The sequence below is a fragment of the Bos javanicus genome, chromosome 1 (genome assembly GCF_032452875.1).
Source record: "Bos javanicus breed banteng chromosome 1, ARS-OSU_banteng_1.0, whole genome shotgun sequence".
Classification (NCBI taxonomy): domain Eukaryota; kingdom Metazoa; phylum Chordata; class Mammalia; order Artiodactyla; family Bovidae; genus Bos; species Bos javanicus.
In genome coordinates, this window is record NC_083868.1 from 130582935 (window position 1) to 130602303 (window position 19369).

General features: G+C 50.4%; 1 protein-coding gene across 6 annotated transcripts in view; it reads right to left on the bottom strand.

Annotated features, from left to right (window-relative positions):
• Positions 1 to 6448: 6448 nt before the first annotated feature.
• Positions 6449 to 19369, bottom strand: part of MRAS (muscle RAS oncogene homolog) — a 68688-nt gene continuing 55767 nt past the window's right edge. For all 6 annotated transcript variants that reach the window (XM_061420653.1, XM_061420621.1, XM_061420643.1 and 3 more), the window contains 4 exons: positions 18483 to 18636; positions 16863 to 16962; positions 11406 to 11485; positions 6449 to 9795 (listed from right to left, as the gene is read on the bottom strand). In XM_061420653.1, coding sequence (XP_061276637.1) covers positions 9696 to 9795; positions 11406 to 11485; positions 16863 to 16962; positions 18483 to 18636 — 434 coding nt within the window. In that variant the 3' untranslated portion in view covers positions 6449 to 9695. The remainder of the gene's footprint in view (positions 9796 to 11405; positions 11486 to 16862; positions 16963 to 18482; positions 18637 to 19369) is intronic.

The following is a 19369-nucleotide window of genomic DNA, read 5'->3' on the forward strand; positions in this document are numbered from 1 at the left end:
GTCAGAGGATGGGGTATAAGGTGGAGCCTTCCAGGCTGGCCATCCCAGGGAGGACAGTTGATGCCCAGGCCTGCCCCACAAGGGAGGCAAGAGGACCCCATGGGGCAGGTTGGCCTGGATTCTAGCACTTCACTTACTGGGGCAGTCACCCAGCTCCTCCAAGTCTTAAGTGAACCAGGCAAAGCACAATAACTGGTAGGTGATCAGTTGCGGTCACCTATGGTCAATAAATGGTGGCTGTAGTTACTAGTCGGCACTCCGAAGCATTTACTGATTTGATTCTGGAATTTCGGCTAACACTTAAATAAAACATTCCCTATACCAGCCATTGGCTTCCCAGGTGGCACAGTGGTAAAGAATCCACCTGCCAATGCAGGAGACGCAGGAGACACAGCTTTGATTCCTGGGTTGGGAAGATCCCCTGGGGTAGAAAATGGCAACCCACTCCAGTAATTCTCTAGTAATAACTCCTGGGAAATCTCGTTGACAGAGGAGCCTGGCAGGCTACAGCCTCTGGGTTCCAAAGAGTTGGATATGACTGAGCACGCACACACGTGCCAGCCATTATTCTTAAAGCATATATATCTAATTCAAACCCAAACAATCTGATAAATGAGGAAATCTAGGCACAGAGCAGTTGGGCACCTTGCCAAAGTCATCAGCCAGCAGCTCAGCTGGGCCAGACTTGGGCACCCATGCTCATGGCCCCTCCCCATGCCACCTTGCACATCAGTAGTATCAGAATCTCAGCAACGCCAACCGCAGAGAAGAAACAGAAGTCTGAATTCATTTGGGGGTCGGGGAAGTTGTCATATTGACTCAGAAAGTGGTTATGGTGCCTGCATCAAGGGCTCCTCCAGGTCACCTTCATGTAGGATCCAGGCGGGGTCCCAAGCGGCCCCTGGCTGCAGGCTGCTCCCACAGGCTGGAGGCCAGAGGCCCCAGACTGCACCTGGGGCCCCTGGGTCTCACCCGTTGTGCTAACTGCTGGCTGGCCAGCCTTGCTCAGGAAGAACGTCTGGAAAAAGGCAGCAGACAGGCCAGGTGGTGTCCCTGGAAGGAGGCCCAGCGCAGAAGCTCCGGAAAATGACAGTGATCTAGGTTCAAAATGCCTCTGCTGAGTCACTCAGGGGAAGTTGATCTGCATTCAGCTCACTTGGAAGAAGGCGGGGATGTGGGAGATGCAGTGAAAGATTTGCCTCAAACAAGTTAAAATTAAAAGAGGGTGGGGTGGCTGGCGGGACCAACTCATCCTTGGCGTGGAGGGGTTGGCGGTACGCAGCACGGTCTTGGGTTGGGAGCCAGATGGACCCGCAGGCAAGGCCAGGCCCCATCAGCCCCGGCTGTCCCTGGGCCTCGTCTTCTCTTCATGTAAAACAAGGGCCATACCACCTGCCTCATGGGTGCCCAAGGAGAGTAAACGAGATAGTATGCACAAATAGCACTGTGCCTAGCTTGCTGTAAGCTAGTATCATGAAACATTCGCTGATAACCAGTGTGTGTGGCGCATGTACCCTGTGCGGACCGAGTAATGTGGGTTGGTTGATTCAGGGTTCTCAGCATTACGTGCCAGGAACTTGGGAGAAGCTCAAGTGCTCCATCCCAGACCTGCTGAGTCTCCCGGGGGATTATGATGGTTGCTAATGTTTGAGAACTGCCACCTATCTGATAATATTAGTATTGCTGTTATAGAACAAGGTGAAAATTTTCATTCTTACTAATAGGGGGAGCCACTGTCCTGGTTTACCAGGGATTGTCCTGGGTTTAGCACTCAAAGTCTCACATCCCAAGAAACTCCTCGGTCATAGGCAAACTGGAAGCTTGGCTACCCCCCTCTATTAACAGTTGGAACCAGGGACTTCCCTGGTTCCAGTGGTTAAGAATCCACTTTCCAATGCAGGAGATGCAGGTTTGATCCCTGTCCGGGAACTATGATGATTCCACATGCCAGCAGGCAACTAAGCCTGCACGCCTCAGCTAGAGAAAGACCAGGCCACACAGTGAAGACCCAGCATAGCACACCTGCCCCTCCAAAAACCAGAGAGTTGGAACTATACTGTACCCTAGGAAGGGATTATGGGATTGTGGCAAAAGAAAGCCAACCAGGCAAGGGGGAGGGGATCTGAGGGGCAGGTGCTTAGCTGACTAGTTACAGGGAGAGGTTGCTGTCAGAGGAGGCGTGGGTGGGATGGCAACTGGGCAAGGTGTGGGGTGAAGGCCAACTGAGAGGCCCTGACAACCGAGGGGCGATCCTGGGGACCCCAAGTCCTCAGCACAGCTCAGGGGTGGCTACTGAGTGTGGACTTCCTTTGTAGAAACTGAGGCAGAGGCTGACCTTCAGAGGAAGGAGGCTGTGGAGCCTCAGAAACCAAGTCTGCAGCTGCCCTGGGGCTGCTGTAGGCTGGGGACCAGGGACACAGGAGGGCAGCACAGGTCTGTCTGACTTAGGTTTGAAGGCATGGAAGCCCCTGGTGATATCTGTAATCATTATTAATCCATTTAATAGACATTCGGCATTAGCCACCAGGCCTGCCCCTGGATCTGGGGTCATACATGTACATTGGATTGGACAGACTGGTCAACAAGTTAAGCCAGGCTCTGAAAGGACCTGCTTGGGTGAAGAGAGAATCCTCATAGGCAAGTGTTGGTTTACAAAGGGCTGGGCTCCTCAACCCACTTCCTTCTTTTATTAACCAATTTTCACTGAGAAACTATATGGTTCAAGGAATCAGCCTAATGCTCCCTGGTGGTGCAGTGGTTAAGAATCCACCTGCCAATGCAGAGGACATGAGTTCCATCCCTGGTCCGAGAAGATTCCACATGCCATGGGGCAACTAAGCCCGTGGGCAACAACTCCTGAGCCCGTGATTTAGAGCCTGTGCTCTGCCACTGGAGAAGCCACTGCAAAGAGAAGCCCACACACTGCAACTACAGAGTAGCCCTCACTGGCCACAGCTAGAGAAAGCCTGCACACGGCCAAAAAAAAGAGAAAGGTTCGCCTCCAAATTAAAATATATATATATATATAATTAGCATAAAAATGGAACCCATCTCGTGGTCTCAGCCTGGCCATCAGCTGAATCCTCTGGGGAGCTTTAAAAACTCTTCATACTTGGGCTTTGACCCAGGCCAACTGCACCTGATTCTCTGGGGCTGTGGCCTGGGCAGCAAGGTTTTTTTCCCCAAACTCTGGAAGTGATTCTAATACTAATATACAATCCTTTGCAAACCACCGGTTATGAATTCGAGATGATGACATGTCAGGAACCTTTGCTATATGCCTTACATCCCTTCTCCGAACCTGGCTTCCACCCGGGGAGGCTTGCCAAGTGGTCTCATGCCATCATGGCATGCTAAGTTTCCTCTCCACTTTGCCAATTCTGCCCAGGAGGCTGGGGCCTGAGCGGCAGGTGGTGTTAACCCCAGTGGGAGGAGCTGGATGAGTCATGTGTGGGTTAAGCACTTAGTCACTTGGGGGATGGGGAGAAGAGGGGAGGCCACCCCTATCTCAGGATGTTGTGGGGGCAATGTGGGGGTGTGTGAAGAATGTTAAAGACGGACCTTCGCTCCTTTCATTTCCTCTCCCTACTCTCGGTGGCCTTGAAACTAGCAGAAGGCCCTGCAGTCAGAAAAGGAGGTTCAAGGGGCCAGTTCACGTTTTCACTGAGGGGGAGATCCATGACCATCTCCCCAGAAGAATGCATATGGACATACAATTTTGCATACGATTTTTGAAAAATGTTTATTTATTTATTTTTGGCCATGCTGAGTCTTCACTGCTGCTTGGGCTTTTCTCTAGTTGCAGCGAATAGGGGCTACTCCCTAGCTGTGGTGTGTGGGCTTCTCATAGCAGTGGCTTCTCTTGTGGAGCACCAGCTCCAGAGGGTGCGGGCTTCAGTAGTGGTGGTGCTGGGCTTAGTTGCCCGGCAGTATGTGGGATCTTTCCAGATCAGGGATTGAACCCGTGTCCCTGCATTGGCAGGAGGATTCTTTACCTCTGAGCCACCCGAGCAACCCCTGCATATGGTTTTGCGAGGGGGTCGAGAGGGGGTCAGCCACCCCACCCATCACCCCACAGAGCCAAGATGAATAACCCCCATACTAGGGTTCCTGGTGGTCCCGAGGGCCCAAGGGACCCTTGTTCATCAGACACAGGAAGGAGAGGAGGACCTGGGCAACTTTCCCCAGAAAGCGGGCTGCTGTCCTGCAGATTAGAACCAAACAAGCTGCCCTCACGTCCACATGGTAGGAAAGCACGCAAGGCTGGGCCTCCAGTCACAATTTCTGACTCAGTAGGTCTGATACAGGCCTGGGTGACTTGCACTTCTAACAAGTTTCCAGGTGATGCTGAAGCCGCTGGTCTGGGGACCAAACTTTGAGAGCCACTTACCCGATTCTTTTACCTCTGTCCATCAGTCCAGGTACGTGTCCCATGATTGAGTAGGAAGCTGGTTTGAGTCAGAGTTAATACTTTCCCTTATCACTGCCAGGATGTATGTTCTACTGAAAGCATCCATCAGTTCTTGGCTGGTAGAACTCAGCTTTCTTCAGTTTAAAATTTCACATTAGCATGACAATGCGCTGTTTGCCACAGTGTGTGTGCGCGCGCGCGTGCTCAGTCATACCAACTCTTTGTGACCCCATGGACTGCTAGGCTAGGCTAGGACTCCATGGACCCTGCTAGGCTCCTCTGTCCATGGAATTTTTCAGGCAAGAATACTGGAATGGGTTGCCATTTCTTTCTCCAGGGGATCTTCCCCACCCAAGGATCAAACCTTTGCCTCTTGTGTCTCCTGGGCTCTTTACCAGCTAAGCCACCAGGGAAGCCCCAAGCACGATGGTGGAACTCTGCAAAGTCAGAGGCCTGGGGGATGAGAGTATCTCCAGCTGGTACAGAACACCCACCTTTAGAGAAAGCTCCAAGAACACTGAGCTTTTGTGTGTTCTCAGCTTGGATTCAGAGCTCTGTACATTGAATGTGGCTGTCTACATTTTCAGAAGAATGTTTGAGTGTTTGAGAAGCAAACTGGGATCGAACTTGCCTTTGTGTAAAAACTTCCCACAATTAAGGAAACCACTTGCTGGCTGTGGGAACACTTCTGAGTTTGCTGCCTGGCCAGGCAGAATCTTGTGGCTGTTACAGGCAAAGGAGCAAACTCTAATTGTTGAGTTGAAAGCAGATGAGACTTTTCCTGGTTGGACTGGCTGAGCTGGCAGTCCAAGTGCCAAGGTACAAGTGTATCCAGGCTGGATTTCATTCTGATGCTGAGTTGATATCCTTTGTAGGGCAGTGATACTCAGATTTTACTGCACATACGAATTACCTGGGGATCTTGTTGAAATGCAGATTTTTTTTAAAGCCTGGATTTGCTTATTTTAAAATATTTATTTATTTGGCTGTGTCAGGTCTTAGTTGAGGGACACAGGATCTTTTGCTGTGGCACATGGACTCTCTAGTTTGGGGCATTCAGGCTCTGTAGTTGTGGTGCGCAGGTACAGTTGTTCCAAGTCATGCGGGGTTTTAGTTCTGTGACCAGGGATCAATCCCATGTGCCCTGCATTGCAAGGCTAATCTTAATCACTGAACAACCAGAGTTAAGAATTTTGTCCTGATTTTGATTGAGTAGGACAGGACTAAAGGAGAACTATCAGAACATCCTTTGCCCTGCTCAGCGCCATATACCCACTACCCAGCCCAACGCCTGGCATGGGTGGAGTCCAATAAATCTGTGTGGAAGGAATGAATAGGCAGGCAGCCACACCACCCCTCCCCATTCTAGTCGACAGTCTTCTCTGCCCCCAGCCCAGAGGGGATGAGAAGTTTCCTCTAGCCCCCAAGTTAACCTACTTCAGCTGTCATCACCCAAAGAGTACCCAGGAAGGGAGTTGGTCTCTACTCCCTGGGGAAAAAGACCCAAAGTTTTTTGCCAAGTACCCAACAGTTTCGATCAAAAGATAAAAGAAATCACTTTATACAAAAGACTGTAATCTTACAGACGGGGGCAGGGGGCAGTTTCCATGAAAAGTAATGTCAGACAATCCACTTGGTGTCCTTTGCAAAGTGCATCATTTCTAAGATCTGTACTATGGATGCCACACTTAGCTTTAGCTTTTGTCTACTTAGGGAGCACACATCATTGTCCCATTCATAGGCAAGGAAGCTAAAGACTGAAGCAGGTAACTTAAAGGCATATAAAAGTCAGCGGCAGAGCCGTAAGGCAGGGCTGTTGGACATCAGGAGGCTGTGTCTCTAAACGAGTGCTCACCTGCCTTCATCCTCTGGCTCCACGCAGGACGGGGACATCACTCATAGCCACCTGTGGTTTCCTCCTTGAGTTAGATTTGCTCTGCAAGTGGGTGTCATTTTGGGCTGGACACTGACCACATACAATGTTCTTGTCGTAACTTTAGGAATATTTGAGTAAGAGGAAATCAGACAGACAAGAGCTCCTCCGCTTTTCTTTATTAATGAGTTGGGATACACAAAGACTTAATAAAAGTTACACAAAAGGCTCAAGCTTCATTGAGATCTTCAGGCATCACTCGTTTCACGACCACGGCCACTAGCGTAGACAATGGCTAACACTGTGTCATAGAAGCTGGGCGCTCACGGGCACTCAGCAATTCAAGTGTCTTTCATTCTAAGTAAACCCGACATGGAATCCCTACTCCAGTGGGGGCTGCAAAGGGAGGGGACCTGGCTCTGGCTCTGGATTGACTGTAACACATCTGAGGGGCCGCTGAGGGGTCAGAGCTGCCGTGTGTTAGTGGGTCTTGTCTCCTGGGAACGGGAGACAGGCCACACTAGGCTCACAGGCACTCTCCACAAGGAGATGGGGCATGGGGTGGGGCGCACAAAGTCCTAACTGAAGCCATCCAGTGTCCCCTGTGAGGGGAGGTCAGTGGCCATTGCTCCAGGCGTGGGGGTGGGGAGGATGGCTCGGATCGCTTGCCCTCTAAGGGGAGAACAGGAGCCCTACTAAGTGAGGGGAGGGGCAGGATGTCAGAAGGAAATCTGTGAGCGCACAGTGACAAAGGCAGGGGGTGAAGGGATTTCAGGAATGGTGTGCTCCAGGGGGCATGAAGGTAGCACAATTCAAATTAAAAGCCAGTAGGAACACCAGAGTGTCACCAAAGACACAAGTCTCATTGGGCTCTGCACTCAGGGAGGAGCATGGCTACTGGTTTTCCAAACCGACCCTGCCAGGAGCCCATGTGCTGGGGGTACCACTGGGTACACTGTAACTCAGGCCTAGGTGGAAGCCGTCACTGCCCCAAGAGGCCACAGTTCTCCAAAGTGTAGAGAACCTCTTTCAAAAGTGTTATTTACCCATTGCAGCTGTAGGGGAAATGAGGTCATGGGAAATGAAGGTGGACTATTAACTCAACAGGGAGACTGCCGAAGGCCATCGTTTACCCAGTTTCTGCCTTCAGCATCGTGGGCTACGTGCTGAGTGCAGGAGAGATGCCCTGGAAGATGGGACTGGGGGCTGGGGTAGATGGCACGGCCCTAGTTGGGGGAGGGCCCAGAAGCAGCTGGAATCCCCTTGTCTGGTTACATTCACAGCTAAGGGCTTCATTCTAAGTCAATTGGTCTGCTTCCAACAAGACTCCGCAGTGCCACTGGGGAACCGCAGGCTCCACAGTGGTTAAGGGTGCTGATGGTGGTCCATGCCTGGGAACATTTCACAGCGGATATTGCCCCGTGGGCAAGGCTTCCTGGCCCGCTCCACCACTCTCTCCATCACCGCATCTCCATCCTTCCTTCTTCCCTCTGTCTTGCCTCTTCCTCATCTTCAGTTAACAGCTGCCACCCAACTGTACCTGGGCTGCTGGGATGTGGCCCAGAGGAGCATGGCAGTTGGAAAGGGCCTTGTCCTGTCAATGTTTAGAAGGCCCACTAACATTACGGGGTCGTGGGAAGATCTGAATGCCTGAGCTCAATGTTGTTATCCTTCCTTTTCGACTCAGAAAAAAAGGGCCATTTAGACAAATCATGAAAGCTAATTTTCCAACAAATTATTTTGTTCAGCAGCAGAGTCACTCTTTGGCTATGCCCCCACCCCTTCCCCCACGTTGCTGGTGACCTTGTTGAGTTAGGACCATAGCATATTTTCAAAACTATAGAAGAATCCAGGTGTCTCCATGTCCAGCTGGGTGTTCACTTTCTCCAGAGTTTCTTTCTCCAAGTGGTGACCAGGCCACCTGCTAGGGATGTTCTAGTTTGCTTGGTGGCCTGATTTGTAACAGATAGAAAATAAGGTCACTAGCCGACTGCCTCATCTTCTGACTCTCTCTCCGGGGTGTGCTGTGGCTCCTGCTGCCCATCCGCCCTGCTCCACCCCACCCCACCCCATCTGGCTCATACCAGCAGCACCTGAGAGGCAGGTGGGCATTGTCAAGGAGCTGGGGGCTGGCCCCTTGTAGAAACAGGTGTAGGGGAGCCATGTCCTCACCCCAACCTTTCTTTCTCTTCCAATTATAGTAAAGATCCAAGAGGTTAATAAAAGTTTGTGCCAGAAAGGCAACCTATAATACTAAGCTTGCAAATACTTCAAGGGGTTTTTGCTCATTTATTGGACTGAAGAAGTGAGTCAGTTGACTCAAAGGGAAAATGGCTTTGGGTCTTGGTGCTATTTTAGTAAGAACAGTATTGGATCATTTTTGGTGAAGACTTAGCACAAACTAGAATTTTCCAGATGGTGTCCATGTTAGCCGACTTCAACGTGGAGACCATTCACACCTGCTCAGTGAGTTTGTATCAGAGGCACCAGACACGCAGGTGACGGGAGAATGCTCTCTCACAGCTGCTGCGAAGAACACAGAACTCCACCCACAACATGTGAAAAAGAAACGAACACTTTCACAATGCCAGTCAGCTTGCTTCATGTATACATCTCCAGGTTAAGGCGAAGCCCTTTAAAAACTGATGTGCCAGCCCCTCTCCTCAGCAAAATAAAATTTTGTTTCATAATATCTGTATCCTGAACCACAGTAAAGCCTTCTGGGTAAACACATCTCTCTTCTCTCCAGTTTACAGGCTGTGAGTGGGGTCTGTTTCTCTTGAACCTCCAGCCACGGTCGCTGTGAACTTCCCAGTCTCTCGGTCACTCTACTTTCATAATGAGTTGAGTTTTGGCATGGCTGGGAAAATTCAGTTAAAAAAAAAACCACAATATTCCAGACATGATATCGGAGAGGTCTGCTGAAGACTTGAAACTTCACCAGGCAGTGGGTACAGACCCCTTTAATAAAATAATAATCCCTAAAATAATTTAAAAATCTACAAAAGACACCCAGGCTCAGACACTGTGGACTGGGGGGTGGGGTTGGGGGGAGCTTGATCATGGCTTGTTTTCGTACATGGAAAAACACTCCCACATCAAACCCACACTATGGAGTTCAGAGAAACAACACAGCCACGGAGAGAGGGAGGGACCAGACTGCGTCAGCACAGGGGCTCGGATGCTACTTTGCTCACTGCTGCCTCCTCGTCTCTGGTGAGACACCGGGCCACCTGTGCCCCTCCAGGAAAGCCAGACCCTACCTCCTCCCTGCCCTCCCTCCCTCTCTCCCTTCCTGTGCCAAGTCCTCGGGCCAAGGGTCATGGTTAGAATGGTCTTCAATGCAGTTAGGCAGTGGAGGGTCCCGAGGGCTGGCCAGTTCCTGGTCACTGTGCCCAGGGCCTCGGGCCATCACAATATCACGCACTGCAGTTTGTGGGTGCCCGTGGCCCGGTCTCCCCGCCATTTGGTTTTCTTCTTCTTCTTCTGGCTTTTTTCTGGAATCTGCTGCCTTTTGAGAGAAGGAAGGACAGAATAGCAATGTTACAAAGGGCCTTTGCTTCTCCCTGCCTTCTCCTCCCTTGCTCCTGGGCCTGTGACTGGGAGGTCAGCTCTGGTTCTGGATGGGGAGGGGTGGGGGAAGGGGGGTAGGGAGGGGACATCCTGGTCCTGGACGCTGGAGGAGGAAGGCCTGGCCTGGAAAGCATCTCTAAGGCAGGGAAAGTGGGAAGGGAGAGAGGGCAGAGCAAAACCTGCCATCCTACTGGTGAGATTTCCTGATACCATGCTATGGCTGCATTTATTTCCATCACATGTAACATCAAGCTATGTTATATGTCATACAATGTTGGCTTCTATGTATGTGTTTCATATTTTATTTTATTTTTTAAAGATTTTTTTTAATGTGGACCATTTAAAAATTCTTTATTGAATTTTTACAATATTGTTTCTGGCTTATGTTTTGGTTTTTTGACCAAGAGACATGTAGGAATCTTAGCTCCCTGACCAGGAATCAAACCCTTGCTCCCTGCATTGGAAGGTTAAGTATTAACCACTGGACCACCAGGGAAGTCCTGTTCATTTTTTCCCATGTCTAAAACCTGTCCTTGGAACTAGGAGGTCCTTAACTAAGACATCACCCGCTCCGGGTGTGGTAGCATCTCCTAACAGCAGGAAAACACCCATGAGAAAATCATTTCATGAGTGCAGGACTCCCAGCTAAAGCATAAGGTGAAGGCTGCCAACCACAGTCCATGCTGGGGAATAATCAGAAAAGGAGGTTTTTGGGTGTGTGTGCATGAGTGTGAGTGTGTGCACGCACTGGGGGTGGGGGGCTGAGAGATGGCAGGTCAGGAAGCACATGGTTACAGCCTGCATGTGATTCCACAACTCTGTGACAGCCCTAGAGGTCCCCAGCATAAGATAACAGGCTAAATGCATGTCGTCTGCAAACCACTGATTAGGTGTCTCTGTAGGTTGAGGATTTGGGGAACAGGAAAGATAGAGGATGATGAGACCAGCCAGGAGGCTGTCTCCGTCATCTAAGCATGAGATGATGAAGCTTTACACCTAACTACACAAAAGAATGTACAAGAGACCATGGCTGGGGTTTCTGACAATCCTCGCAGACTGCCAGTGTGTGGGGACTGGTGAGGAGACAGATGTGCGAAGCCTCTGTGACTGCAGCCTGGGAATCTGATGCTGGTCGTTCAGCTAGAATGTCAAGGGGTGTTCTGACATCAGGGAAGAGGGGAGGGCCTACTTTTTACTGAGCTGGCAGCTTTGGTGTTGGGAGAGCCTGGGATTGGATGGGGGGAGGGCAGGATGGAGGCACTGCCCAAGGGGAGTCTGAGCTGCAGGATGAAGGAGATCCAGGGAGGAGGTTGCGTGGTACCTCGGGCAGGAGAGCACTTTGTTTGCTTGTGGCTCCATCCACAGGGAGTAGGGGAAGGCACAGGTGGGTGGGGAGGACAGAGAGAGATGGACAGAGACATAAGAAACCCAGAACAAGGCCCAGAAGAGCCCAGCCTGGGCCTGGACAAGGTGCCCCGTGCTCCTCCAGCCCTCCCTGTGCCCATCCTGCCGCAGAGGCCCTGCTTCCAGGTGGCGAGCCTCACTCACCTAATTACTCTAACCAGGTCGTGGAAGGCTTTGTCGACGTTGAGAGGTGGGTCCTTGGCACTGGTTTCTATGTACGGAATCTGGAAGGCAAAACGGGAGTCACTGAGATACACAAAGCCCTTTTCCCTAAAAAATGCAAAATTCTCAGAGTCCCCAAGGAACCCTGCAGAGCCCCCTGGCACCTACAATCTCAAGCCTTGGGTGGCTTCTCACTCTTTATTTACTTATTACTGCTTTACTTAGAAGCTGTGCGGATTTTATTTTTTAATTAATTTTTATTAGAGTATAGTCACTTTACAATGTTAGTTTCTGCTGTACAGCACAGTGGATCGGCTATATGTTTACATACAGCCCCTCTTTTTTTTGAATTTCCTTCCCATTTAGGTCATGACAGGGCATTGAGTAGAGTTCCCTGTGCGGTACAGTAGGTTCTCATTAGTTATCTATGGTTTCTCACTCTTTAAAGTTGAAAAGTTTTCCTGACGGCTTTTCTGACTCTCTCTTTTGTTCTTGGTTCACAGAGATATTTTGGGGTCCCCTAAAAATAGAATGAAAAAGACCTTTTTATACACTTGAAGACTAAAGACTGTTTCATTTATCAAACTGACGTATGTTCTGATTCTATTCACTTTCCTCCCCGAGGTCTCTTTCTGTGCCCTGGGGGATCCTGCCCCCCTTCCTGGGTCCTCCCGAGGGGATGTGGGTGGGAAAGGGGATGGCCCTGCGCAGGACTCTGCACCCTAGTGATTCTGGTGGTCTGTGCATCCCTTCTGGTCTCCAGCAGCCTGCCTGGCCCAGCTCTCTCTTGTGTGCATCTGTGAGCCCAGAGCTCAGTATGTTTACAGAAGGCTCATGTCTGCATGTTTAGGACTGAGGAGTCACCAGCCGGCTGGCGGGTGGCAGTAACTAGGAGACATGGTTGAAGGGACCTCGTAGGGCCATGTCTACCCCAAGCCTTGGGCTGGCACAGCGAGGAAAACAAAGCTTCCATGAAGTCAGGACAGAGACTCCTCCTTTCACAGGGACCCCATAAAAGCGGGAGGCACACCCCCACTTTCCTACCAAGTAGAGAGAGTGTGGGCTCCAGACAGCACGCACTGGCCTCCCTAGATGAGATGTAGGCAAGCCAATCGTGATTAGACTGAAGAACTCTGGTATTTTTTGCAACTTTTTCCTGATTACAAAATTAAGACATTTCACTATTAACACATTGGAAAAAACACAGCGAAGAAAATAAAAATGACCGACAGGTTAAAGGCAGGGATAGGGTAAGTTGTCATCTTAGAGGAGGAGCAGGCTGTAAAGGATTGCCCAGAACACATCAAAAAGTACCTTCCCACCAACGACCATCACAGATCAGATGTTCACACATTGCTGTGGCTTGGAGCAGGGGCCTTGCTCTACTGACCCAGACACAAAGAGCAGAGCACAAAGGCCAGGGCTCAGACCTTCAGAATTTCCAAACTTCCATTCAACAAATATTTGAGCCTCTGATAACCCTGAGAGGAAACTGCCTGCCACTGAAGGCTATTAGATTGTAGGCTCCTCACTGAGGTGACTGTGGGCTGTTTGGCCTCCGAGGTCCCAATGTCCCCGACCTTGCTAATCCTCACGTTAACCCGCTGAGGTAAGCAAGTCAGCTATCCCCGTTTTGCAGCTGGGGAGACTGAGCTCATAGTGGTGATGTATTTGCCCAAGGCCACACAGCAGCCAGGGGAGACTCAAGATCTGGACCGGGAACACCTTCCACTTCCTGCCTGGCCTGACGCAGACAGGTAGGGGTGCTGAGGTGCACTACAGAGCCTCTTCTAAGCATGGTGGGCACCCCAGTAGGTCCCGGGAGCTGGAGTCCTAGTCGATCTTTTGAGGGCAGAGCAGTGTTCTCCCCTGTGGATATCCAGGGGGCAGGGACCTGCCCGGAGCCTCTTTGCATCCTGTAATCCTGCCAGCTCGCATGCCCCAGGTTCCTAGGGCCAGACCTCTGCTTCCTGCCTACCCCCTCACAAGCACACCAGCTGTAATATCTCTGGTCTCCAGACACTGCCACCTTTTTTCTGGGGGGGTTTGGCCTCTGCAGAAACACTGAGGTGCATTATCTGGGTTCTTAGAATTCTAAGATTTCGTAGTAACAACTTTTAAACTAAGGAAAATCATGCAACAAATGGTAAGTAATACTGTTTGGCTCCACTGAAGGGCCAGGAAATGCCACCTTCTTACATTGAGTGGGGGTGACCTGCCTTGGTCAGCTCAAGAGGAACTTGCCTTATGAGCTCGAAAATTAGGACAGGCGCTAACAAGGTCATGTGGTCTAATGATAAATGGGGTTACAGCATTTGCTGTAAAAGCAACATTAGCTGAGACACTGGAGACCTGGGTTCCAGTGGGGGTAGGTGGGGTACGCCTCACCAGCCCCCTGTGTCTCATTCTCTGTTACCTGAAGAATGGGGCTGCTGCTACCCCCGCACTGCCGCCCTCCCCCCATCCTTACCCACCCACCCAGAAGGGGTCTGTGAAAGCCGTCAGCATCAGCTCACTGTGTGGAGCCTGAGTCTATGGGATGGGATACCTCCTGGCCTGTCTCTGTTCAGGATGTTGGCTGGTAGACAGGTGGGTGCTTTCTGAGGCCTCAATCTAATTCTAAACCCAGCGGTCAGTTCAGTGCTCACCTGGAAACTTCTGAGCACACCTGTCTTGGTCGATCCCCCCCTCTTCTTTGAGGCATGTCCTTTTCTTGGCTCTCAAGACCTCACTCTGGTCCTTACATATCACTGACCACTCTGTTGCTTTTCCTGTTTCAGCTCATCTCCCCACATGCATGGCACTGAACTGTCCCCAACCTCAATTCCAGGACTCTTGCCGTACCTACAGGGGTTTCATGACTTTTTTCCTCTTGGGTTTCAAGGCATTTTTTTCTTTTTCCATGTATATAAACATATAATTATATATGTACACATAAAATTGAGGTATGATTGACACACAACACTAATTTCAGGTGTACAACATAATGATTTGGTATTTGTTGTTGTTGTTCAGCCGCTAAGTCGTGTCCAACTCTTTGCCACTCCCATGAGCTTCAGCACACCTGGCTTCCCTGTCCTTCACTATCTCCTAGAGTTTGCTCAAGCTCATGTCCATTGGGTCAGTGATGCCATCCAACCATCTTGTCCTCTATCACCCTCATCGACTTCTGCCTTCAATCTTTCCCAGCATCAGGGTCTTTTCAAATGAGTTGGCTCTTCGCATCAGGTGGCCAGAGTATTGGAAGTTCAGCTTTGGCATCCGTCCTTCCAATGAATATCCAAGGTTGATTTCCTTTAGGATTGGTTGGTTTGATCTTGCTGTCCAAGGGACTCTCAAGAGTCTTCTCCAGCACCACAATTCAAAAGCAACAATTCTTTGGCACTCAGTCTTCTTTATGGTGCAACTCTCACATCCATACATGACTACTGGAAAAGCCATAGCTTTGACTAGACAGAACTTTGTTGGCAAAGTGATTTCTGCTTTTTAACACACTGTCTAGGTTTGTCATAGCTTTTCTTCCAAGGAGCGTCTTTTAATTTCATGGCTGCAGTCACTGTCCACAGTGACTTTGGAGCCCAAAAAAAGAAAATCTGTAGCTGTTTCCACTGTTTCCCCATCTATTTGCCATGAAGTGAAGGGACCAGATGCCATGATCTTTGTTTTTGAATGTTGAGTTTTAAGCCAGCTTTTCACTCTCCTCTTTTACCCTCATCAAGAGGCTCTTTAGTTCCTCTTCACTTTCTGTCATTAGGGTTGTGTCATCTGCATATCCGAGGTTATTGATACTTCACCTGGAAATCTAGAGTTCCATGTCTGGTTCTAACTGTTGCTTCTTGACCTGCATACAAGTTTCTCAGGAGCCAGGTAAGGTGGTCTGGATTTCCCATCTCTCTAAGAATTTTCCAGTTTGTTGTGAATCACGCAGTCAAAGGTTTTAGTGTAGTCAGTGAAACAGAAGTAGATGGTTTTTTGGAATTCCCTTGTTCAGCCAGAAGTCAGGCCATGTCTCTCCTCACTCAGAACCTGCCAGTGGTCTCCCCCTCACTCTGAGTAAAAGCCCTTAAGGCCTTAACCCACTGCACCCCCCTTGCTCTGACCTCACCTCCTGTTATTCACCCCTCCCGTTCCTTCTGCTCTGGCCTCCTTTAACTTCCCTGCTGTTCCTCGAACTCCCACAGCAGGTCTTTGGATTGCTGGATTATCCCTCTGCTGGAACATTCTTTCCCCAGATATCCAGAGGACCTACTCCCTCATCTCCAGTCAGTCCTGGCTGACATGCACCGTCTAGCAAGGCTCTCCCTGATCACCTATTTGTAGAAGTGTGCCCCTCCCACTCCACGTTCCCTCCCTCTCTCCCTAATTTACCTTCACCCAGAGCATGTTACCTTTGGACACTCTAATTTACTTTGTTTACTTATTTTTTAAAAAGCTGGATTTTTTAAAAATTATTTATTTATTTGGCTGCATTGGCTGAATCTTGGTTGCAGCATGTGGGATCTAGTTCCCTAACCAGGGATGGAACCCAGGCCCCCCGCATTGGGAGCTTGGAGTCTTAGCCACTGGACCACCAGGGAATTCCCTGCTTTGTTTATTGACTGTCTTCTGTCACTAGAAGTCAACACCTGAAGCATGGAGTTTTGTATCCCAGGACACAGGACGGTTGAATGAATATGTGAATGAACACAGAAGGCAGAGATAAGCAAAACTAACCCACAGTGACCCCTTTCCTCTACTCGCAGAGCTAGGCCCACTGGGCAGAGGGAAGCGATAATCGTGTAGACTTCCCAGGAGGCTAGGTGGATGTCTACATACCTGACTAGTGAGGCCAGGGCATGGCTGGGCCAATGCAGGGGAGGGGTGGGAAAAAGCCCAGTGACCCCACCATCCAGTGGGTAAAGGGACATCACAAGGAATAGAGAAAAAAACTCAAAAAACTTAAAGATGTCTGCTGACATGCGCTGTGGGCTGGGCCAACCTGGGTTTGATCACTTCCAAGATGAAGATAGTAGTGCCTACCTCCACGTGTGGTAGCCGGGAGTAGATGCTCCCCCAACACAACGCCTGGCATGAGCAGGGCTCAGTGAAGGTGGCTGATCTGACGGTTCTGAGCACAGTCAGGTGCTGGCTCGGAGACAGAAGCCAGCTCTTTGCATGGCCCAGTGATGAACCTGCCGTGTCAGGGCCAGGGCCAGGGCCCTCCCCAGAGCAGGGCCTCTACTGACTGACAAGGACGTGCTTTCTCTCTAGGTTGGCATTGTCTTTCACAAAATATCCCACACTGCACATGCTCCATTGCTATGGAATCCAGCCCATGACCTAGGATGTCTACGTGCCATTCCCACAGACCGGGACTGCAGGAGTGAGGTGACACTGACATCCCCTGAGCCCCCGACTCCAACGCACACATACACACACACACACACACACACCACCTACATTGTGTTTGGTCGCCATTTCTTTTCCTTGTTCCCTGGTGATTTTCCTCAAATGCATCAGATCGACCTTGTTGGCCACGAGGATCATTGGGAATGACTCCCTGGGGAAAAAAGGAACAGCACCTCGTGAGCTTCCCCTGGTGAAGGCGGGGCACCCTTGCCTCAGGCCTGACAGAGCCCACAGCACCTCCCTATGGGCCTGAGGCTGACTTCAGAGCCTTTCCTTCCACATCTCCAGGGATGGAAGAGGGGCCTTCGGGTGCTGGCTGCCTTGGTTTGAAGCCTCATGCCTGTTGCAAGGTGAGTGGGGACCCTCCTGGGAACCCTGTGGCTTTACACTCCCTGGGCCAGTGGCTGGGTTCCTGGGCCCACTTCCTCCCATCTCCCAGTCACCGTGACACATGCCCCTGCAGGCCATCATGCTGTGGCCATCAGCAAGGACTCGCGAAGAGCACCAGGGCCAGGGGTGGGCACACAGCTGCCCCTCAACAATGGCGGCTACAAAATCAGGATGGCTCCCAGGAGAGTCAGGAAGGGATCTGGAGTCATGTCTGCCTGAAAGTTTCTGAAGGACACGTGTGGCCACACTCCTGTCCCAAAGTCAATGAAATGCCCATCTCACAGCATCTTTGTCAGCAGTGAGTATTTTCATTAGGAAGTTGCAATTTGATGGGTGAAAAATGGTACTTTATCCTGTTTTCTTACACTTCTTTGATGAGCAAGAAAGTTGAATATCTTCCCACATCTGTGTCATTTATGTTTTCTCTTTAGAGATTCCTATAGTCAAGGGTTTAACGCACATTTATCTCTTAGAACTTTGTGTGTATGTACGTGTACATGTATGTAAGCATCTTTATCTCGAAAAGTTACTATCACTTTGCCTTTAAGATAGGTGTTAACTGGACTTTTCAAATTCACTGAGATTTGGTCAAATCTCCTATTAGTTTGTCCTTTTGTTTTTATACTAACCTCTTTAAGAGCCGGTTAACTGAAAAGACCAGTTGGACTTACAAAAATTTCAAATTATTTAATTACTCCACATTATGCTAAGGAAAACTTGAGCCATTAACTGTTGCTATTGTTTAGTTGCTAAGTCGTGTCTGACTGACTCTTTGTAACCCATGGACTGTAGCCTGCTAGGCTCCCCTGTCCATGAGACTTCCCAGGCAAGAATTGAACCTGCATCTCCTGCATTGGCAGGAGGATTCTTTACCATTGAGCCATCTGTTAAGCCCAAGCCTTTAATTAGAGGCTTATAAATCTCACAGTCAAATGTGATTTAACCAATTACAATGTACACTGGAGAGAAAATTCACTTTTTCTTTGGCTGTAATAAAATTTGGTTAAATTGGAGCTGAAAAACAGATGTTATTTATGGTTCCTTGAGTCATCAGTGGGGACAGTTAAGGCAAGATGGGAGGGAGCCAACCCCTCGAGGCCGTGGATGCATGTTGACCCCTCTGCCATGTAGAAAGGACTGGGGTGGGAGCTGGTGGGAGTTGGAGGAACCAAGGGCTGAATTCAGCTCTGCTCCTTGAACCTCAGCTTTCACCTGAAGATCTGAGAGAGACAGACAGACAGAGCCTACCCTGAGCCAGGCATGGGGTGTCCCAGCCCTCACCTGTCCTTGACGCGCAGGATGAGCTGGTGGAAGCGGTCCACGTGCTCGAAGCTGGCCTTGTCCGTGACCGAGAAGACGATGAGGAAGCCATCCCCTGTGCGCATGTACTGCTCCCGCATGGCGCTGAACTCCTCCTGTCCAGCTGTGTCCAGAACTGTGGTGGGAGGAGGCCATTCAGGGGCTGGCACCATCCATCTGGGAGCCCCTGGGGCCTGCAGACCCCCAGGCTACAGCTGCGCCCCCTCGGGGTGGCTTCATGGAGCTGTCTCCACGAGGCCCGGGCTGTGCTGTCAGGAACCAGCAGGGCCTCAGGCACCTCAGTGTGAGGCTCTGACTGACTTATATGGGGACCCACTGATTCTGCCCCATTAAGGCTCCCTGGGCCTTAATTCTCTGTCTGAAGAAAAAGCCTCATGAAGTCAGTGATCACTTCTGTGGCAGAACTCCTCAGGAGTCCCCAGACCTGGGCCTGGAGCCCTCAGCAGCCTTTACAAGCTGAGTCTTGGGGAGGTCACTGACTCTCTGAGTCCTTGTTTCTTCATTTGTAAAATGGACACAGTGCCTCTACTTGGCAGCCCCTTGGAAGGAGAGGCCCTGGACAAGCTTGCGGGAAGCCCGAAGAGGCCTTCCCAGGTCAGAAAGGGTCCCCAGCCCTGTGTGCAGGGGACCAGGGGACGGGGCGGCCCCCTGAGAGCCAGGGCCTTTGTCGCCAAGGATGAGGCTGCAGCAGGCCTCCTGAGACCTGGGAACTGAGGCAGCTGGGGAGACAGAGGCTGGGGAGACCATCTCCCCAAAGGCTCTTCCCCTCACCTTCCCCAGCCCCCCACCCCATAAGCCTATTCTCCAGAGATAAAGGTTCTCCCTGATTGTTTCAGAGGTCACAGCCA